The 24,065-nt window shown below is 39.7% G+C and overlaps 1 protein-coding gene across 5 annotated transcripts in view; it reads right to left on the reverse strand.

The window, feature by feature from the left end:
* BRWD3 (bromodomain and WD repeat domain containing 3) overlaps window positions 1–24,065 on the reverse strand; it is a 133,569-nt gene that overhangs the window by 38,627 nt on the left and 70,877 nt on the right. For all 5 annotated transcript variants that reach the window (XM_069062553.1, XM_069062555.1, XM_069062554.1 and 2 more), the window contains exons 19-25: window positions 23,463–23,631; window positions 18,834–18,927; window positions 16,679–16,822; window positions 10,227–10,303; window positions 9,608–9,785; window positions 8,572–8,688; window positions 4,984–5,091 (exon numbers count right to left, since the gene is read on the reverse strand). In XM_069062553.1, the coding sequence (XP_068918654.1) occupies window positions 4,984–5,091; window positions 8,572–8,688; window positions 9,608–9,785; window positions 10,227–10,303; window positions 16,679–16,822; window positions 18,834–18,927; window positions 23,463–23,631 (887 nt within the window). The remainder of the gene's footprint in view (window positions 1–4,983; window positions 5,092–8,571; window positions 8,689–9,607; window positions 9,786–10,226; window positions 10,304–16,678; window positions 16,823–18,833; window positions 18,928–23,462; window positions 23,632–24,065) is intronic.

The raw sequence follows: 24,065 nt of genomic DNA on the forward strand, positions 1-24,065 counted from the left end.
TGCATAACATACACATTTTATTTTATCATAAAGAAAGGCCATAAATCATCCCTCTTCTACTATCATAGGGCTAGAAAGAACTCTTGAGGAGGAATCTTGTCCATGCGTAAAAGCACACAGTTGAGTCCAAAGAACTCAATGCAGTTTCTTGTCCTGCTTCTAAATGTGCAGAGGCAGGCTCAACTACACAGCCCAACACCCCATGTGCTTCACTTGAACTCACCTTCCAAATTCCTACTACTAAAATAAAATATACCGTCCCTCCCCAATCCATGTAAAAAGGGGACTCTAAACAAACTTTGGAGCCGCAGAACCCACAAAATGACACAGAGAAGCTAACCTCCCGCTGAGAACAGCCCGGCAGGCCGGCAGGAATCGGCCAGCGCAACACCAGCACCACGCCGAGGCTTTAGCCCCAGGGCGGGCCTGACCAGCCGCCTGCCAGAGGGACTCCAGATCAGCAGCAGCTGTGGCCGTTTCCATATTTATCAACACATAGATGCAAAGGACAAGGTGAGAGGCCAGTGCAGTCTGGACTTTGAGACCCAGTAAGTGGGAGTGCATGCCTTTTACCCCCGGGGCGAGAAACTGCTGAGAGCACAGCCTGCCAGCGCCACGTGGCGGCTTCAGCTCCTGGCCTGCAGTGTAGGGGGACCAAGCACCAGTCTGAGGGGTCATCGCTCTTGCTTTAACCTGCTTGGATCTGGATTGCAGTCTAGGGTGGAGGTCCTGGGGTGTGTGTCCAGCTTGCCAGAGCGTGTGGAGACCTCAGAGAGGGCACCCATCTAATACCTCCGGCAGCTGAGAAAACCCGAGCGTTTGGGACAAAAACTCCCCTGTCTGGTGGCAGAGTCCTACTGTGGCAAAAAGCCCAAAATTCAAATCATTGAGTGGCAAAATGAGCAGGCAAAGGAAACAAAGCAGACAGAAGATTCCAACATTACACTCCTATTTTGGGGATAAGAAGGAGCAAGGCATGGAACAGGAGGAAAATCAGTGAAGTCAGAACCCCTGCACCAAAAGCTTCAAAGGAAAATACAAGCTGGGTACAGGCCATAGAGGACCTTAAGAAGCAGATAAGAGAAGTGGAGGAAAAATTGGGAAGAGAAATGAGAACAATGCAAGAAAATTATGAAATGAGAGTCAACAGCCTGACTGAGGAAAATAATACCTTAAAAAACAGACTGACTCAAATGTCAAAGGAGGCTCAAAAAGGCAATGAGGAGAAGAATGTCTTAAAAAGCCGAATTTGCCAGATGGAAAAAGAATCTCAAAAGCTCACTGAGGAGAATCATTGCTTCAGAATTAGATTGGAGCAAATGGAAGCTAATGACTTTATGAGAAATCAAGATGCTGTTAAACAGATCCAAACAAATGAAAGAATAGAAGGCAATGTGAAATATCTCATCGGAAAAACCACTGACCTGGAAAATAGATCCAGGAGAGATAATTTAAAAATTATTGGACTGCCTGAGAGCCATGACCAAAGTAAGAGCCTGGAAAGCATCCTCCAGGAAGTTCTCAAAGAAAACTGCCCTGATGTTTTAGAACCAGAGGGCAAAATAGAGGTTGAAAGAATCCACCGATCACCTCCTGAAAAAGATCCCAAAAAGAAAACTCCTAGGAATATTATAGCCAGGTTCCGGAATTCCCAGATTAAGGAGAGAATATTACAAGCACCCAGGAAGAAACAATTTGAATATTGTGGAAACACAATCAGGATAACCCAGGATCTGGCAGCTTCTACACTGAGGGATCGAAGGGCCTGGAATGTGATATTCCGGAGGTCAAGGGAGCTGGGATTAAAACCAAGTGTCACCTACCCAGCAAAACTGAGTATCATGTTTCAGGGGAAAATATGGTCATTCAGTGGAATAGAGGACTTTCAAGCATTCTTGCTGAAAAAACCAGAGTTGAATAGAAAATTTGACATTCAGATACAAGAAGCAAGAGAAGCATGAGAAGGTAAACAGGGAAAAGAAATAATAAGTAACTTATCAAAGTTGAACAATTTTTTTTAAAGCAATTGGGGTTGAGTGGCTTGCTCGGGGTTGCATGGCCGGTTGTTGTTTCTGGGTGTGGTGCTGAGTGTCTGGGCCCGGATTTGATCTGGGTCGTCCCGGCACTGGGGCCGGTGCTCTTGCTCGCTGAGCCACCTGGCCAAAGTTGAACTATTAACATTCCTACATGGAAAAACAATAATTGTAACTTATGAAACCTTTCTCAGTAGTTGAAGGGATTAGAAATATATATATGTGTGTGTATATATGTATATGTCTTTATATGAAGGTATGCGGGCATATGAATACATATGTGAATGTGTGTATATACGTTTACAGGTATACATAGATAGAGGGCACGGGACCAATTTAACAGGAAGGGATGATACTTAAAAGGTGAAATTAAGAGGTGAGAGAGGAATATAATGAGAGGAGATGGGGAGAGACAGAGTGGGGCAAACTATCTCATACAGAAGAGGCAAGGGAAAATGGTTACAATGGAGGGGAAGAATAGGAAGGCAAAAGGGGATGGGTCAACCTTATTCCTATTGAATCTGGCTTGAGGAGGGAGGGAAATACACACTAAATAGGGGATCTCACCCTCCAGGAGAATAGAGGGGGAAGGGGATCTGAGGGGGGATGATGGAAGGGAGGGCAGGATGGGGGGGAGGGAAGTTGGAAGCAACCCACTTGTGAAAAGGGACAGGATCAAAGTAGAGAATAGAACAAGTGGGAGGTGGGATAGGAGGGAGGGAAATATAGTCAGTCTTTTATAATACATCTACTATGTTATTGTTTTGCATTAGCCGCACATGTACAACCTATACTGAACCGCTTGTCTCCCCAGTGGGGGTGGGTGGCAGGGGGGGAAGGGAATGAATCTGGAATTGAAAGTTTTAAAATCAAATATTCAAATATAAAAAAATAAAATAAAATAAAATATGCCTCTTCTTATCTCGTCTTCATAAGAAAAACTGGCTGATTTCAATTCAACAGATACTCAATGTATCAGTGACATACAAAGCATCTTCTCAGCCTCTTTTGGTGGATCTTCTTCTGGGTCATATCTGCTAACCGTGGGTGCTCCACAAAGCTTTCTTCTCCCTCAATGTGATCTCACTTGATGACCTCATCAGTACTCATGTATTCAATGACCATCTTTAGGCAGATGATTCTATTTATCCAGCTCTAACCTCTCTCCTTACCTCTGGTCTCACATCTTCCCCCACCTACTGGCAGATGTTAACTCAAAGCCCCATACACACCTCAAACTCATCATGTCCAAAACTGAATTCATTATCTTTCCTCCTCTAGGGTTGGGGAACCTGTGGCCTTCAGGCCATATGTGGCCCTCTAATTCTTCAAGTGCAGTCCTTTAAGTCAATTCAAACTTTCCAGAACAAATCCCCTTAATAAAAGGATTTGTTATATAAAACAGATTCAGTCAAAAGGCCACACCCTAGGACTGAGGGGGTCACAGGTTCCCCACCCCTGTGCCCTAAGCCCTTCCCTCTTCCTAAGTTCCCTATTATTGTGGAGGGTACCACATCTTCCCATTCACCCACGCTCCCAACTTTAGGGGGCAGCCTTGATGCTTCACTCTTTCTCTCACTCCTCACATCCAAACTGTTGTCGAGACTTGTCAAATATATCCTATCCTGCAAATACTTAGTAAAATAGCAGAACCACACAAACATCCAAGATTATTACTGGAAATGGGCACGAGGTTCATTCTAATGATATAACCTTGAACTTCCTCGATTGTAAAATGGTGATAGTAACAGCATCAACTTGTGAGTTGTTGTGAGGATGAAGACATTATCTTTGAAGCACTATGCAAACCCACAAGGCTCTAAGAAAGCGAGCTCCCATCAGCTAAACGCTCCTCAATTCTGAACTCCCGTTTTTACTGCTGATGTTCCCACTAGGCCAGGAAGAAAAAAAAAAAAAAAAAAAACAGATGACAACTACAAAAATTAAATTAAAAAATGGAAATGTGACACACCACCTTCAATTCAACTCTGGGTGCCATGTCACTGTCCAGACCCCTCCGTATCATGTCAACTCTACGTGGACCATTCTCTCCACCACTAGCCTAGAATCTGCCTCTGCCCAAGTCCTTGGCTATGATAGGGCTGGCAGGGCCCAGCCAGCCCCAATCCTTGAAGGGAGTGACTACTCTTACTTGCTTTCCATTTGGAAACCCAATACTTGTAACCACAGTGCCTGGCATGTATCAATACAAGCTCTTTAAATGTGAGTACTAGTCAGGAAATTCAACAACTACTGTTAAGTGCCGTCAAGGAGCACTTTTGAGGGGATAAAACATGTACACAGATGGACTGCACTCTAGGCACTTCACCCATGGTAACTAATTTGATCCTAACAACAACAATCTTGTGAGCTAGGTATTATTATTATCGTCCCCATTTTACAGATGAGGAAAGCCAGGCTGAGAAAGGGTGACTTGCTCAGGGTCAAAGAGCTAGTAAGTGTCTGAGGCAGGATTAATCTCAAGTCTTCCTGACTCCCAAATCCAGCAATTCCCCCCACAACAGTTTAAATCTGAAATATAACCAGGACTTCTCTGAGGTGGGAGGGTACAGGAAATATATTCCAAGAATGGTGCAAATAAATGCATGGGAGGAGAGAGGAGGTTACAAATAAATGCAAGAAAGGAGAAAGAATGTTACACAGAGCTAGTCTACCAGTTCACTGGGGACGCTGAGGACATGAACTGGAGGAACACGGAATTCAGCTTGCAGAAGTAGATTAGAGTCCAGCTGGTGAAGGCTGTGGGAGCCACTGCACATTCTGTGTGTAAGAGTGACAGTGTTCTACAACTACTGCTTACCTTGCCGTGTGGAAGGGAGAGAAGCTGGAAGTAGGGAAACTACTGCAAGAGTCTTCCAAGGTAATAAACTATTTAATTCATTTGCAAGGGTACTTCAAAGATAGAGGTTCGTGAACCTGGTAAGCTTACCCTGAGGTCCATTTTGTTCCATGGCTGTTTCTGTAAATTAACACTGTATATTTTTGCTTTTCTTACAGCCCGCACATAAGCTTCATGGCCTTGCCTAAAATATATAAGCTAAAGGAGAAAAGAAAGCTATTAAATAAAATGTCATTTCGAAATTCCATACACCCAAACGCTCTGACAAACACCATCTTCTGTTTGTGTCAACCACCAAAAATGTTCCAGCGCTCACCCTTGGCACAGAAGTGCTACAGGAGGAAAAGAAAACGGAATGACTTAAAGGATTTAATGTCTAGGTAACAGCAATCGTTCACACACACACGAAGACAGAGACAAGATAGTGCCAAGCCATTTAACAACCATTCTAGAAGCGAATGCTCATTAAGTCAGATTTCCATACACGACTACCTGTAACAGTATCTGCAAAGCGTAATATAAAGCCAATCCTCCAAACACACAACCATTAACAACGAACATTTGCTATGTTCATAGTAATAAAGGGGATGAGGCTTCACTCATGTATAAGACAGCTAGACGGAATCCAATGAAGAACGTCAATTGCCCAGTAGTATGAATCAGGACACTACAGAAGTTATGTAGAGGCTACTACTTTCTAAGGGCAATTTACGTGTTAATTTTTGATTCCGGGGACCTATACAGTTTGGAACTGCATTACCCGGATAGTTCAAAATAAACTAAAAGAACAGAATTCAGAATGTAAAGGAAGAAGGCACATGAGTCAGTAGTAAACAATTTTGGATAATCTCCACCACACCAGGTTTGTTTTGCATAGTAATACCATGATCATGCTTGTCCTTTTAGAATTCACCTTTGAGATATTTTTTTTTTTTTGCTTTTTGGAGGGGGGAAGGTAGGGAAATTGGGATTAAGTGACTTGCCCAAGGTCCCACAGCTAGTTGTGTTCAGTGTCTGAAGTTGGATTTGAACTCAGGTCCTCCTGACTCCAGGGCTGCTGTTGTATTCACTGCACCACCTAGCTACCCCTCTTTGAGAAATCTTGAAAATCTATACCTAAATTGCTTGAAAGTATGTCCTCTCTAGCAGGGATGTTTTCTGTCCATATTGGGTCAGGTCCAGTTTATTTTCCCACCTTGATTTCCTTGAATGCTATTTCTACTTCCACCTAACACACTGACAGACCCAAATGTGGTTCTTACATTATTATCAATTATGTGAATAAGCTCCTATAGATATGTTTTAGAAGGTCAGTTTGTTGTTCTAATTTTCACTTAAAAAAATGCTCGTGGGGCAAAATGGCTTAGTTGAGGTTAATGTAAAGTTTCTACAGACTCATTTTCTCCACCACTGAATTTGTACTTTCATCTAGTTTTATCCTTAGCTGCCATTTTTTTTTGTAAGGAGACATAAGTGTTTGCTGGTTAAAGTGGTTTCTTTTGGTCTCTGTGAATGTTAAGCAGTTAAACTTGCCAAAGTAATGGTAATAAAGCTAGCTCTGACATTCATCTATTTCTCATTTTTCAGAATCGATCAGCAATTATTAAACATCTACTTGATCACAGAAACAGCACTAATAACAGCAGCTTGGTCAAATAGGGCATGCTAGGATTGTGTGGGGTGCTTTTTAATCTTTAATCTTTGATCCAACTTGATCTTAAAATTTGACCTTTGCTCTGATCAGTTGATTTCGCTATATAATGAAAACTAATTCAGAAATAACTACCACATCAATAATCGGTCATTTTGGGGTTCTAACATAAGAGTTCATTTCATTTTTGTTTTGTTTAAGTTATTTGGAGTTTGCTATACTCAGGGCTTTGGGGAAATCTTCCTAAAGAAAGTCTGCATAGTATGCAGGGAGGGGGATGCTGAATAATCTTCAACCATTTCCCCTCTATATTATATATTCCCAAACCACTTATTTCAACATGTCTTTCATCACAGTCCCCTATGTCTATCTCTGCCCTGATGTCACCAAGTAGCAAACTATGTGGAATCGGTTGGAAGGACACAGCCAATGTGTCAATATCCTCGTCTGTACTCATCTGTTACAAGTGAAGAGGAGAATTGAGATACCAAGGTTAAGAACTGAAGAATGAAACATTAAATGAAACGTATATTGAAAAATACACAGAAAAGTACCAAAACAGTTTGGAAGTGGACAGAGATAAGGGCACTTGTTACTAAGGTAAAATATTCATATTTAAGTTCATAATAAATAAAATTTGAATCTAAAAAGTGAAAATACTGGTTAGGAGTAAGTTGTCAAGTTCTTCATAGAATTTCTCTACTTCTTCAACCTTGGCAACATGTTGGTACAAAAACTATCACTATCTTCAAGGATCTCCCAAAGCATCATGAGAATTGCAAATCAAGATGATCAAGGAGCCCATTCAGTGATGCTTCTTGTTGCCTTTGGACATGATATTGCCACCTCTGCTGGCCCCCTCCTTTGGTTTTTCTGACAAAAGCCTATGAGCCACTCTTCTACTTTGTTGCAACAGCTTAATGTCTTCCTACGTGACCAAAATGGAAAGGCTTTGGTTCCTATAATAGTGTATCAGCCAGCAGGATATCAACTCTCCTGGAGGTGGAACAAGGTCTCTCATTAAGAAAACCAATAGTTATGCTAGTATTTGTAAAATGGTCAAAAAATTATAGGGTCCTTAGGTCCTTTTGCACTAAACAAAATATTTAAACAATGAAAATTGATGCTTGGCCAAGATGTAATATGTGTTTAGGTACTTTGACACATCTAATTTTGTAAACGCAGTCTTGCAAACAGGTTCTAACACTGCAAAAGTACTGCTACTTTCAACGTTTCCTTGTTCAACAAAAGTTGTCCTCAGCTGTCTCTTAACCATGTGGGAGTAACCCCAAATCTTCCAAGCCAGCAGAGCCTAAGCTCTCCCAAAGTTCTGCTTGGGCAGAAAGGCTTTAATTACACTTCAGGCAACAGAATGTCTCTCCTATCCAATGAATGACCTGCCAGCAATCTAAACTGACGTTTCGGTAATGTGGGGGAGAAACTACACAAACCTTGTGGTGCCGCAGCAATAACATCACAATTTTCATACGGAAATTAAGTGCTATGACTTCTTCTTTAAAGAGATTTTATAAATTCTGTACTAGCCAATTCCGAATATGGTTAACTATATTCACTAATTTATTCAATAAAATGCCCAAAAGGAAGTAGTATTTTTTTATTTTTTAGAACTTTTCCAATTAAGTTGATGATGTTCTGAAAAATGCCAGTCTTCCAGAATTAGAACTTGCATTTAGGATCAATTGCAATAGCTGCTGTTTTAAATTTGAAAAAAAAAACACAAATTTTTAATTCTTATTCTAAACTAACACCAAATAAAATAGGCATTTCCATATACACCGAAGAATAGAAAAAGAGAACTGTACAGGAAACTCCAAATCTGTCCAAATCTTGCTTTTCTTTGTAAATTCACAGTGCAAATTTCAAACCTTTCTGAGTCTTTCTGCCTCTCCTTTTGTTCTCTTCTGTAAACTTATAAATCTCTTCTCAATTCAACTCTTAGAAGTGAAGTCACTAGAGAAAAAAATGACTAGCTTTCATAACTATGCAAAGCAATCAATGAAAATCACCTCATCTCCCATCTGTGGAACTAATGGGGAACGGCGTGGGATGGTATCCAAGATCCATTGGGGTGCAAGCCACTCTTCACTGGGTTCACCTGTTACAGCAGGCAGTCCACTAGGTTTCTTAAAAATAAAATTGAGAAATCTATAATCAGAAATACATGGACAATAACATATCAAACATTAAACATAGCTGGTCCAGAATATATCCTAACATTTCATCTGCAAACATTTTCTTTCAAGAACTAATAAAAACTTCCCTTGGGCAGCCAGGCAGCACAGCAAGTAAGAGCACCAGCTCCAGTGTCGGGATGACCTAGGGATCAAATCTGGGCTCTGATACTCAGCACCACACCCAGAAATAACTGGCCGTGTATATAACCTTGAGCGAGTTACTTAACCCCAATTGCTTTAAAAAAAAAAAAAAACTTTCCTGACAATGCAAGTCTTTCAGGTGCCAGCCAAACCGAATCAAGAAATACTAATCATTCTTAAATATATATTCTATCTTAAATACAAGCAATTCTGCTCTATGATAGTACATGAAATAAAGTGCAATCAACAATGTTTTTGCTGATGCTACATCTCAATCTATCAATGAAAGAGGCAACAAAATGCTTAACTATAGTATTTCAGATTCAAAGAAATAGAGGGATCATACATCATTACCAGTAAAAGCTAAAAATTAGAAATAAAACTGTCACCAAACAACAAAAAAAAAAATTTAAATGAAACAAAAAAAACTAATAATAAAGGAATTATGTATAATACAACTTACTTCTGCTACATTTCCAGAGGTAAAAAAATTACATAAATTCCAGACTATTAGAGAAAAGATTCACACTATCTGAATATTTTATAACTCTGCATGACAACTTAAAATAATCCAAAGAATAAAAACTGCCTTTAGAGAACAGGAAAAAAAAACCCCAGTTTCTAAAACTAGGTTACATGTTATCACAAAGTGAATTTTAAATCCATTTAGTCTTTTAGCACTCAAAACATATGCAAGACCAAAAAACTCAGCCCTCAAATTCCAGACCTTTTTTCTTGTCTGTTTTGGTTTATTTTTCTTTTCTTCTAGTGATTTAGCATCCTTCAAATTTTCCTCCTCAGAGCTGATACATATTTTCCGTGTTGTCTGTCTGGTTTGTCTCTTTGGAGGCTGCAGGTTAATCCCTGCATCTGCTGTCCAATCAGAATAATCACTTGATGAATCACTGCGAATAAAACAAATGTGCAGAAGAGTTTAGTAACAAAAATCAAGTGTTTGGTTCATTTAAATTTGACATGCTTATTTTAAAAATGTATACATGGTGGGCATTTGTGCCAGCAGAAGGAGAAAATGTATTACTGTATTACTGAAATTATTTGTAGTGAGATGCTTTTTAATAAAAAAAGAAGTTGTGGCAGCTAAGAGGTTCCACATAGCAGTGTGACTGGCTGATGAAACAGGTTCTGATCAGAGACTTTCTAAACCAATCTAAGTATTATCTCAAATATTACTCCCAAGGTGTCTGAGACCGAAACACGATTCCCATGTGCAGTGCTGAGACAGACACATGCTATTTTCATTTGTATTTCAGCAGATTCATGCAACTTTCAGGACTTATCTTCAACCAAACTGAAGAAGGATGTGGAAGAAGCACAGTCACAAGTACCTAGAGGAGCTTTCCATCTGCCACTCGGCAACAACATCATCTGCAGATGCATCACTAGTGCCTCCAGTTTCTTCTTCCTGCAATCAAAATGAAATCAAGTCTTCACTGTCTGGCTTAGGTTAGCTCAGGTGGTTCTGCTATAGTGCGTGTGTGGAAAACCCCCATTTGTTCCAATGTGACTTACATATTAGAGAACTTGTGGAGCACAAGGCAATTTCACATTCGCTTATGTGAGATTTCAGCCATTAGACTCAATACCGAGAACGTAGAAAACTGCCATCACTTCACAATAACTCCCAAGCTGCAACCCTAAAGATGCCCAATTCCAATCAAAGTTTAAGTCTTTTTCAAGGTTAAGTATCACATTTATTGGTGGACTTATCTAATTGACTTCAGATTCTTGAATTGATGTTTAATATTATTTTAATATATTTTAACAAATTATTAGGCTCTGATGGCACATTTTTGGACTTTTAACCATAATATTGACTTATACTAAGATATGCTTTTAGTAACTTCACATATTATCAATGAAAATTCATTTATACCAGGGTGGAACATTGGAACAATGTCTTTAGTGTCTCTTTAATTAGGTCATTCTTAAAGTATCACACACATGCTACTTTAATTGACTTTATCAAAATTCTTGTGTTCTCAGGGTGGCCAGGTAGCACTGCGACTAAGAGCACTGGCCCCAGTGTTGGGATGACCTGGGGGATCGAATCCGGGCTCAGACCCTTAGCATCCACCCAGAAACACCTGGCCATGTAACCTTGAGCAAGTTACTTTACCCCAATTGCTTAAAAAAAAAAAAATTCTTGTGTTCTTGCTTCCACTGAAATGAATAAATGGGATAGGAGTTATTCTCCTACACAGACAGGTATTTGGAGGTGATTGGAGAATGTGCTCTCAGTGCACTGTCTTAATACTTTTTTTATAGGGAGATAATTCGCAGAGATTGGGAGATAATCAATCATAATTATTCACGATTATGGGCAGCTCTGTGTGCCTTGCATTTCTCTACAGATTTTAAATTTGGCATTTCCAAGTTGGTTACTTTTTCAAAACTGGCTGAAGTTGATAAAATGTCAAAACTTAGTCCACATTTGCAAGAAGGGCAACCTGGCTCAGGGACATGATAGGGAAAGCCTGGAGTGCAGCCTGGGAAAGGAATGAGACAGTGTCATATTTACTGTACATCTTCTGATGCAGTAGGAGCTCTGGGCCAAGGGCCGTTGATTCATACCCCTCCCCCTTCAGTCCTGAATCCCCCAGCAGCTTAAGACTTTGCCATCTTGGCTCCTGTGGGAATCAGGGAGCAGGATGAGCAGCAGCCAAAGACTATGGGTGTCACCAATATTTATTGTGGTATTTATACAGTTCCTAACCATTTTATATGTATCAAACTGTGCTACCATTTTTATTAGGTTTCTTTTTAAAAATTCCACTGACCAAGGTTCTGTGTTGTACCACCAATTCCATATTTTCCATAAGCCCTGTGGTTTTTAATTGCTCAATTTTGCATAGCTTGGTGATCTGGGGGGACGCATATCACTTGGTAACATAAATGACCATAAAACCAAGTACTGAACAACTTGTGTCCCAGGAAAACTCCACAACATTCTATTTAAATATTTGCAAGATTTCTTCTATGCATCTTTGTGACTGGATTTAGTACATGCTTATAACTAAGCACAAGTTATAATTTCAATAAGCAACTGTCACAAGATGCAATTTTCAATACTTTAAATCTGAAGTATACCTCTTAAGCCTAAGCCCAAGGATATCTATTCTTAAATTCAAACTTCATTATTTTAAAAATAACTAGGTGTCTAATCAATGCATACCCAGTTATTAGACAAAACATTTCAAATATAAAGATTTCTAAAGCTGGGGGAAGCGATCTTATAAACAGAGTGAAACAGAGTGAAGTAATGATCATAATAACACAGAGGAAATAGAGCTTTTTAAAAGAGATAACTCAAAACTTCCGAGGACGAATAAGTCCTACAGTCGAGTGGGTGATTATAGGTGTAGCACAATAAGCCATCAGATATGGCAAGGGTGTTCCTTGGTTTTGGTTGACTGTCCTTTGTTACAAAGTATGTTGGGGAGGAGGAAAAAGTTGGGGGCATTGGGAAGTGACAGTGAGAAGAAGAGAATCATCAACAAAACATTAAAAAAGAATAAATTAATGAAGCTGAAGAGTAAGCTACAAGTATCACAATGTGCGGGGAAAAAATAAAGTTTAAAGCAAAGGCAAAAAGAAATGAGAAAGGAAGGCGAAGGAGGAAGAAAGAAAATTGTCATGTCGTTTCCCCATTTCTTTATACTTTCATATTATGTTGACAGCTTGCAGTTTTGGAGAACTATCCATTCATATCCTTTGACTATCAATCTTCTACCAACATATTTGAATCAATTCTCTATTTCAGACATCAGACCCTTACTGAAAAAATCTGCTGCAAAGACCATTTCCCAGTTTACTGTTCCATTTTTAATTGCACTGATGCCATTTGTATAAACACTTTCACATTTTCTGCAACACAAAATCCACATTTCATCTTTGTAAACACCACTATCCTTTGGGCAGGATCTATTCATAGTTGTTAAAGGTGTCACCTTCGTTTCTTCTTGTCATACTTCCTCATTTCCAGAAAATGTCGGGTCACTTACAAAAAGCTGTTTGGTTTTATTCTATCCTCTGTTGTATCATTCTACATATGACTTTTACTCAGCAGTTAAGGATCTACCAGACAGACAAAAATGCAAATAAGAGAAAACATGCACATAGTATGTATTTCATGTCATAACTCATTAATACCATTTGCATTTCAGTTTCTTCCTATCATCAACTAGGAATATTCTCAATAATTGTCACAAATAAATAATTTTGGAAGCCTTTTGGCAACATACAAAACAGAACCAACTATATAACAGTCTGATAATAAAGTGGCTGAAGGAATGCAGTGAATATGAAAACTCTGTTCTACAAAGCAGCCATTCCAGAACGGTAAAAGGGATACCATCAAAGAATCTCAGTGGTGGAAAGGCCCCCAGAGACCAGAGTCTAACCAATACCCCCACACATAGCCAATATAGCTCTAATCATTAAGCAGTTTTTCCTTACATCGAGCTCAAATCTGCCTTGAATATATCCTAACTCCTACCTACTGCCCCTCCTCAAGGATCACACAAAATAAATTTAATCCCTTTTTTAATCCCTCCAAATATTAACAGTATCTATTATAACATCCTGTCACCCAGGCTAAGCATCTACATATAGTGCCTTCGACCTGGCCTCATGTCAGTTTCAAGGTCTCTCACCACCTGGGGAGCCCTCCTTTTAATACTCTCTACCTTCATTTATTTATTTGTTTATTTTTGCGTGGGGTTTTTTTTGTTTGTTTTGTTTTTTGTTGGGGTTAAGTGACCTGCCCAAAGTCACACGGCTAGTAAGCTTGTCGGCTAGTAAGCTTGTCAAGTGTCTGAGGCTAATACTCTCTACCTTAAGAGTTTTCTTACCAAAGCTGTAACCAGGAATCTTACACATGAAGCAAGTACCACAAACAATACCCAGGGCAAGACGTATGAAGACGCTCATGGGGTGATCATTTAAAAAAGGAAGAAACGAAGGCCCAAAAAAAGTAAAGTGACTTGCCTAAGACCAAAGAGTGGCATGAGCAGGATTCCACGCTATATTTATGTACCTCGTTTTTAAGTCAAATTGCTCTGCAAAGTATCTGTTGCAAATTCACGTGCCTAAGAGTTTTTTGCTTGTCCCATCTGAACTGAGGGAGCAGTTATCTTCGGATGAATATTCCTTCTTTTACTAAAGTGATTCTATTCCCCAGTTTTCAAATTTTCAATCAGGTCCTCCTGCCAGAGGAATAAGGAGGCACATAATCCCACAGAGCCAATGCCCTGTCACCACTCCTACCTTACTTCCACACAGGCTGGAGCCAGGGACATGGTTAATGAGGGTTCTGGCCCCCCAGCAGCCTCCTCACTGGATTGCTTCAAGGTGGTATCTCCTGGCTCAGCTCTAAGGCAGGTCAGAGTCTCAATCTCATCAGTTTTGAAGAACCAGAAGGGATAATCAAGCTCATCACCAAGGGGCCTGTCTAACAGGGGACAGTCAGGGGACTGTCTAACAGGAACTAACCATAGCTCACCACCAGGGCCTGCCACTGCCTTTTTCCTCACAGGAATGCTAAATAAAGACTTAAAAAAAACCCTCATACTGTAAATTTATTATCAAGCCTTCCTTTTCTTTGCAGCTAGGTGGCACTGCAGTGCACAATGCTGGGCCTATACTCAGGAACACTCATCTTTCTAATCAGCCTCAGACACTTACTAGCTGTGTGACCCTGGGCAAGTCACTTCACCCTGTTTGCCTCAGTTGCCTCATCTGTAAAATGAGCCAAAGAAAGAAATGGCAAACTACTCTAGGATCTTTGCCAAGAAAACCCCAAATGAGCTCAAAAAGAAGTCAGACATGACTGAAAAATGACTCAACTGATTCCTTTTCGAAATGTTTATTTACCACCCTTTTCCTTTTTGAGGAGGAGGGAGGTTTGGGGTGGTAAGGAATGACTAGACCTGTACCAGAGATTCAGAACACACTTAAATGATTAGAAAACTACCTAGGACAGAAAAATCACTCTTGCCCAGAATCACACAGGTAATACTTATCATCCTATTAGTAGCAGAGCTAGGATGTTATCAGTAACTAAAGTCAATTTATTAGGTCTATAACCTGAAAACTTTATAATCTTACCTGATTTTGAAATCTCTGAAAATCAGCAACAAATCTCTCAAGTTCAGGGGTGGCCAGGTGGCTCAGCAAGTAAGAGCACCGGCCCCAGAGTCAGGATGACCTGGGGATCAAATCCGGGCTCAGATACTTATTAGCATCATACCCAGAAATAACTGGCCATGTAACCTTGAGCAAGTTACTTAACCCCGATTGCTTTAAAAAAAAAATGACAAAACAGGAAAATGACAAATGCTGGAGAAGATGTGGGCAAACTGGAACACTAATGCATTGCTGGTGGAGTTGTAAACTGATCCAGCCTTTCTGGAGAGCAATCTGGAATTTTCATATCCTTTGACCCAGCAATACCATTCCTAGGGTTATATCCCAAAGAGATCATAGAAGTGGGAGAAAGACCCATATGTACAAAAATGTTTATAGCAGCTCTTTTTGTGGTGGCAAAGAATTGGAAATTAAGGGGGTGCCCATCAATTGGAGAATGGCTGAACAAGTTGTGGTATATATGCATGTTATGGAATATTACTGTGCTATAAGAAACGAGGAGCAGACGGTCTTCATATTTACCTGGAGAGGTAAATATGCTGAGGTAAATGTTGAGTGAGAAGAGTAGAACCAGGAGAAATTTGTACACAATTACAGACACAACGTATGTGTGATGACCAACTTTGATAGACTGGACTCTTCTCAGCAATGCAGTGATGTAAGTCAATCCCAAAAGACTCATGATGGAGAGAAATATGTGCATCCAGAGAAAGAACTAGAAAGAATTGAGTTTATATCCCGGTGGAAGCAAAATACCTGATCTTTTTCCTTCTCTTGTTTGGCTGTATGTCCTCTTTACCATTTTTTCATTCCATCTGATACAATCCGTCTTTATAACCTGACTAATGTATAATATGAAAGTATTTACAGATCCTATACTTGACTATATGCCGCCATGGGAGAGGGGAAGGATGGGGACAAAATGTGAAACTCAAGGAATTGTGGAATTGAATCCTTTAAACTAAAAGGAAACAAATTAAATAAAAAATTAAAAAAAAATCAGTATAAGGAAATTTGGGAGTGAAGGTGCTCACAAGATTGGGGGAATGCGGAATGGAGGAGCGATCAGGACAGGTAATGAGTAGGCAGCGCTTGAAATGAAATGTGAAAAAAATCCAAGATTCCAAGCAGCAGAGGCAAAAAGGGAGCACATTCAAGGAATAAGGGATAATCGGTACAACTGAAAGGAGATGGAGCATGCCTGAGGATGTAGTCTGGAAGCCAGTATGGCAAGACTGCAAAGAATAACAAAGGGATAGCAATATAAAATCAGGCTGGAAAAGTAGGCTGGGATCTTGGGGGGCAGGCTGGGAAAGACTTTAAATTTCAAACAAAGGAGTGGATAATGGGTAGCCCCTGGAATTTATGGAGTAAGGGAATGACAGGGTCAAGAATGGCCTGGAGAGGGAAAAGACATGAGGCAGGGAGAATTAGAAGGCCACTTCTGATAGACCAAGGCTTGAATTAAGGCTGTAACCTAAGAAATGTCACATTTTTTGGGGGAAAAATGACTTTGGGGGAAGAAAATGATTGAAAGAAATAGGAAATAAATGGCTCTCAAGATGTAAATAATTGAAAACATATGGTTTTAATAATTACACCATTAGGACAAAAGAACATGAAGACGTCTAACCTCTGAGGAGCTTTCTGATCCATCCTGGCCATTTTGACTCGGTTCTTGTGGATTATGTTCTATGGTAGAACGCGTTCGATAAGCATGTTGGCGCTTGCGCTGCGTTCTTCGTAAAGATCGTCCACTACCAGGCTGAAAATCATTCTTTGGGAAAGAAGTGGAGAGGAGATTAAAAAAACAAGGTTTGAATCTCATAAATACTGCATGGATACGTCCACAAACCCAAGCAATTAGAGAATGAAAAACAAATTACATAAGAAAATGCAAAATAAAAGAAAATGCTTAAGATGAACTTAAGGTTTTGATGCATAGTAATTTTAATCTTGAAGCTTTCTTGTTTGTAAGACCTCATGATCAAATTAAAGTAAACACCGAACATCCAGTTATAAGTATTAATTGTGGTGATTAAGCATGAAGAAATGACTGAAACAAGACTGGAGACTTTAAAAATTTCCAAACAAAAGTGCCTTTCAAAAGAAAGCAGGCGTATGTAGTGCTCTAAAAATTTTCAGTGGTCCTACTTAAAAAGCAGGATATAACTACATCAAATAGACCATAAAATGATCTCTGATATAAAATACCAATCCATATTTTTAGAATTAACAAAGGACTAATAAAGAATGTTACAATTAATTCTAAATTGCATGTGCAAATGGAGGGAAGATGGTTTAAAACTACAGACAATCACAAACCATTTGTCAACTGGCTTTGGAATGTGGTCTAACCCAGACATTAAGACACCAATTGACTTGGGGTACATTGCCCAACACCAACCAAGGTTGGACCTAATACTCAAAAGTTCCATTCCAGAAAAAAGCCCAACACCAACCAAGGTTGGACCGAATACTCAAAGTTCTATTCCAGAAGGAAGTGTGAAAGATATACATTGGGTATCTACCCATATGATAAAAGGTGTGAAGAAACAAAGGTCGAACATATATACATTTAGTAGATGAGCTATAGGATCATATATCAGAGATCTGGAGTAGAAGGAACCTCAAAGGCCATCTAATCCAAAATACTCATCTTACTTTTGAGGAAACTGAGGCCCAGGGATATTAAGTGACTTGTCCAATGTCACAGAGGGACTAAATAAAAAATATTTGAGCCCAGGTCTTTTGAATTCAGGGACCATACTTTTTACACTCCATCACGGAAGTACCATGAAAGTTTCTGCTACTTTCAACTTTAAATCACCATTTTTCAAAAGCCAAGTTTAAAAGTCTTGTAAATTGATGATAAGGGAAATGTTGAAATGGTTTTGCTGCTAAGCAAAACACTTGGCATTATTCTTATTATCAAAAAAAATGTCCCATTTCCAATGTGAACAAAAATCTTCCTAGATTGCATCTTTCTTTTTTTTAGGTCATTCTGTCCTTTAACAAACTGGATTAGAATGAAAAAAGATTAACTGGGAGTAGTACTTCAAATTGCTATGAAAATAATTCAACAGCACAAATTCTATCTCTACAAAAACTACACTACCAAATGCAGGTGCTAAAACAATAACCTAAAAAACAAAAATAATGAACATGCAAACATTAAAATGACCTAGGTATATCTGGAGTGAGATTACTTTTTTTTTCTAAACTTATCTAAAATGGTCTTAAATGACTAACCGAAAGACTGCCTCAAAATTTGGAGTTTGATTACTTCTTGCTATTGGGGATTCAATATGGTTAGCTCTTCTCCCATTCTAGTCATCCCAAGGTTTCCAGCCTAGCCAACTTTCAAAGGCATCTGGCTATTCATGGTCTGCCCATTCCTACAAAAGGATTGAGGAAGGTGCACGACTTCCAATTCAAGGCTTACCAATGATTACAATCAATTCAATTCGAAAGACATTTATGAAGTGAGATAATGGCCACGATGCTGGCAGAATGTGGCAACCTGGTATGAAGGCCATTTTGAGAAATAAATACAATGTAATAATGGGAGCATAACTGTACAATGCGACTCTATAACCAGGGCCAAATAAAAAGAATCATTAGCACTGTTATAACTGTAAGATAAATGCTACAGTACAAATATCCCTATGCCCAATGCCCCCTAGAAAGCTGCAAAATAACAACAAAAAAATCCAACGTCCAAAGAGCGTGTCTGAAGCACTGGCAAATATACTAAATATGAAAAATCACCATCAACAAATACTTACTCTCTGAATGGCATGAGATGGTTTTCTTTTCTTTTCAAAAGTATAAAGATTAATTTCTCTTTCACCTTTTGCAGCTCGGCACTCCTCCTGTACCCTAATGAAACCAAGTCAAATGTCAAAATAATTAACTCAAATTCACCAAAATGAATGTTCATATTGGTAGCAGGAATAAATGACAGAAACAATCTTTGAAGAGTTGTGGGAAGAGAGATACACAAGCGTGGCGGGTATAGGTATGACCTTGACTTTAAGGGAAAAAAAACACTTAAGCTGTTTAGACCTTTCTAACCCAAGATATCACTTCTGGGCATATACTCCAAGGAGACCAATTAAAAACAAAGGTCCCTTTTGGACCAAAATATTCAATTTTGGTTGAATACAATTAATGTAATCGCAATAAAACAGAAAGAGTAGGTGATCACCAATTAAAGAATGACTAGCCAAATTGTGTTACAGGAATGTAATTATTATCATACTGTGAAGAAATAACCAATAGAATGAATTCGGAGAAATGTGTCAAGATATGTATGTACTGATACAGATCCAAGAAAGCAGAACCAGGAGTACTATATACTCAGTGAGTCAACAAGGGACTACTATGTGCCAAGAATATCATCAATGGTGAATACCTGCTTCTCAGGTAAGAGCTATTATCTGTGGAAGGAGTAACTTCAACAAGGTTGTATGAGCCCGCATGTGGTCTCTTTACTTTAGAAATTTCGCAGGAAATGCCAGGTGGAACCAGGCTATAGGTCTATGATGTCTTCACTATTGAGACTTCCCAAGGAACCCAATATTGGCCCAGATCTAAGCCTCGGGTTTCCTGGGCCTAAATCAGGCCCTAAGAGGCCTTTCTCACATAAGACCCATGCAGACTTACCCCATTTCTGCCTCCTCTCTCTCCAAAATCCCTCAGGCTATAACTCTAACTATACCTGCTGCCTTCAATGAGGCAACTTAGCATTACCCAATATGCCATGGTAAGCCTCGAAGGAGGCCCACGAACAGTCTAGTCATCTGCCATCTTCAACGGACAGCTCTCTGGCTCAGGATGCTGTCAGGCCTCATTCTTCAATGAATAGCACTCTCACCCTACTCATATCCTTTCCATCTCAGTGATTTTGAACTCTACTGCCCACTCACTTATTCCCAATTCTCCCCAACCCAAATGTCCCACTCCACATATGGCTGACTATTCCACTGTGCTTTCTGGAATCCTTGCTCCATAGTTAACAAAGCTGCTTTCATCTTAAACCTTTCCTTTTTTTGGCTCCTTCCATTTTCTGGCTCTTAGATATGCCTGACAACCATTTCTAGAAAGGCTTGCACAAACCTCCAGACCCTCCCTCTATCCCCTAGCTGAGAACTGTGCTTCATATGGCCCTGAAAGAAGGTTATTTTCCAATAACTCCCTCTTCTCCCCTCCTCATCTGACTGTCTCAGATAATATCCTACCCTATCTCATGTGGAATCTGCTCCTATCTCACATGAAGAAACAGTCCTTATCTTTGCCAAGGTAAGCCCCTTATATGCATCCTTGATCTCATTCCATCCCTTCTCCCCTAGTCTTGTTAAAGGTCCCTCAGTCCTCCAGGATCACAACGTAGGCGTCACCTTTCACTCCTTACTCTCTCACCTGCTAAATCTACTCTCTCGCCACATTCTTTGATTTAACTTCAGCATCATCTTTCATATACGGCCCCTCTGTCCTCTGACCCTACCATCACAAGCCTTCATCACCTAAAATGACCTATTATAACAGCCTTCTGGTTAGTCTCCCCTCACTCTAATCCACGCCCCCACTCAGTCGTGAAAGAAACTTTTGTAAAATCACTCCTCCACAAGCTCCAAAGCTCCCTACTGTCCCAAGGATCAAATATAAAGTCTTCTGCAGGATTTTTAAAGCTCTTCATAACCTGGCCTCATCCTACCTTTCCAGTCTTCTGACAACTTACTCCATTCTATGCACTCTCTGAGCCAGTGCCTCTGGACTCCTTGGTGTTTCTTGAACAGGACATTCCATCTCCCAATTCTTTATTTTCCCCCATGCCTCATTTGCGATCTCAGATAAAATCTCACCTTCTAAAAGAAATCTGTTGCAAACTTCTTAGTGTTAGTGTTTTCTCTCAGGGACCACCTGCATCCAACCTGTATGTACCTTGTTTCAACAGAGATGTTTGCAAGTATCCCTCCCCGAGAATGTAAATTTCTTGAAGGCAGGGCTTTTTCTTCTTAATTTGTATCCCTAGCACTTAGTACCAAGCCTGGCATAGAGCAGACACTTCAGAAATGCTTCTTGTCATCTTCACCATTCCGTCTCTCTCTTTTCCCAAATCTCTTCAATAACATCCAATCTACTGCTTTCTACCTTGCCATCTACAAACATGCTCACATCTTTGACATTCTTAAAAATGCTCACTTGATTAAGCCATCTCTGCTAGTCCAGGCTCTTGATTTCTCTTCTTTTTCTCACATAAGCTCCCTAATAAATCTGTCTCCAATAGGCACCTCTACTTCCTGTCTTCTCACTGCATTCTAAACCCTCAATAATGTGGTTTATTCATTTACTCATTATTCAATGGAAACAGTTCTCTCTAAAGTTACCAATGAAATCTTAGTTATTTTTTTTCAATTTTCTTTCTATTTTCAGTTCCAAATTCTCTTCCTCCATATACCGCCTCCCCCATTCTTTGAGAAGGCAAGAATTACATATCCATTATATATATATATATATAAAGTCATGCAAAACATGTTCAGACCTTAGCTTCCAAATCTAATGGTCTTTTCCCCAATCCTCATTCTTCTTGACTTCTCTGCATCCTTGAATAGTTGATCATCATTTTCTCTTGGATATCTCTCTTCTATTTTTGTTACAAGCCATCTCCTGGTTCTCCTCCAATCTATTTGACCACTGCTTCCATGTCACTATTGCTGGATCTTTCTCTAAGTCACACCCAATAACTCTGGTTAGTTTTGTTTTTAAACAAGACTGTGTCCTTGGTCCTCTTCTCCCTCTAGATCATCTTGTTTAGTGATCTCATCAGCAACTACGGGTTCAATTATCTCTATGGAGATCTCTCTCTTTCCAGCCCATATCTCTCTTCTGACCTTTGTTTTTCCATCGCCATCTGCCTACTGGACATCTTTAGCTGCAGACATCTCCAAAAACAGAACTCAGATATCCCCCCCCCAAACATTCCTCTTTCCAACTTCCCTAGTACTACTGAGAGGACTTCCATCTACTTGGTCATCCAGACCCACGACCTTGGTGTCATTCTCTTCTCTTCATTTACACTTATTCCATGTATCAAAACTGTCATTAAGTCTTGCTGTTTCTACCTCTTCTATACATCCCTTTCACTGTACTCACATAGCCACTACCCTAAGGCCCTCATCCCCTCAAGTCTAGACTGTTGGGACAGCCTTCATTAACTGGTCTCCCTGCCTCAAGTCCCTTCCCACTCCAGTCCATCTTCAACTCAGTTACCACAGCAGTCTTCCTAAAGTTCATGTCTGACAATATCACCACCACCCCCTCTCCCAATGAAAAATAACCTTCAACAGCTCCTGATTATCTACAGGATCAAATATACTGCAATACACTAACTCTATGATTCAAAGAAACAAAATATTCTACCTCCCAACTTTGGGTCTTTTCACTGGCTCTCCCTCCTCATCTCTGATTTCTGGTTTCCTTCAAAACTCAGCTCAAATCTAACCTTTTGCATGAGCCCTTCCTTGTCCCTTACACTGCTGGTGCCTACCCAGCGAGATCACCCCTTTTTACTCAGTATATCTCATTCACTTAACTATGCACACATCTTGTATATACTGCTGTTGCCATGTTTTCTCTCCTCCTTGAGGGCAAGGACTGTGTTTTTTCTTTTTTTTTTTGTTTCCCCAGGGCTCAGTACTGTGTCTAACATAGAGTAAGTGCTTAATGAATGCTTAGTAACTGACAATATTATTAATAAAAGGAAGCAGAACTCAGATCAAATGCCATCACAATTCTTGGTCCCTGGGGAGAGATGATGAAACCTACTTTCTCTCATCTCAACAGAGAATCACTGGACTATGAATGTAGAATGTTGTGTATGGCTGTCAGAGGTTATATTAGGGCTGTGTAAGACAGATCAGGACACGACTCCAGTATGTAAACCTGATCCAGGGAAGGGCTAAGGGACTAAGACATGGAATGAGGTAAACGTAAAATCATTGCTCTACTCACACGGGCAAGGATTCCAATTATTAATCACCTACACCCTGATTCTTCATCTCTCCATGCCCCCTCTTCCACATATACATGCAATACTGCTTCTGGCCATTTCACCTGCAATCAATACCTCTACCAAAGAAATCTACCATTAAAAGGTGTGCTAAAGAATTGGCCATGATGACATTTGGGGATTATCTGTAGACTGTTCCTTGTGCTAGACTTGTCATGTACCTAGAACTTACTTCCTTGCAAAATACTTGCTCAAAGAATGATTAAGTAGAATGGTATATAAATAAATATTAAGCAGTAATGCCTAATGAAATGTTAATAGAATTTGGAATAAGAATCACCTCATGTGACACTGTGAGACTTATACTTACCTGAAAAAAAGGTGAAATCAACTGCTAACTCACCTACTAATACTGGGACTTAGTTCATTGACCACAGCTCTTCGGCTCCACGACCCGAAATCTCTCTCAGTTCGAGAAGAACTATGTATCTGTCGGACACTTTCCATCTGACCACTGGGTCGGAATCCAATATTTGAGGAAGAAGCAAAGTCCATGTTTGGACTTCTCAGAGCTGAAAAACAGGCAAAGATGACACTCTTCCTAAAAAGCTCCCAGTTTTAGAAGAGAACTGAAAATGCAATTGTAGGCTTCTAAGATGTTGTCAATGATGACATGGATATCTGCCCATGTTTAAGAATGGAGAAAAGAGACTGATGCACACATAACCAGCAGTGTGAAGACAAATAAAAAGTGACAACAAGAAATCAGATCCTCTATATCTTTTTATCTAATAGGTATACAACCCATTATAGCCTAGGCAAGTGCAAATCTTTACTCCAAAAAATGAAGGGGCCAGACCTGATGACTTTAAAGGTCTCTACCCTCTCTAAATCTATGATTCTAAGTTTCAACCAGTTATCAGGCATTCCTCCATGACTTCTGGTTAGAAAAAAAAAAACAAAAAGTAACTATTTGATGACAGAGATCATTGCCTTTGATATCTTT

This window comes from Petaurus breviceps, unplaced genomic scaffold, assembly GCF_028583685.1.
Source record: "Petaurus breviceps papuanus isolate PSGF00001 unplaced genomic scaffold, PetGlider_PUasm1.0 90459, whole genome shotgun sequence".
Lineage (NCBI taxonomy): Eukaryota > Metazoa > Chordata > Mammalia > Diprotodontia > Petauridae > Petaurus > Petaurus breviceps.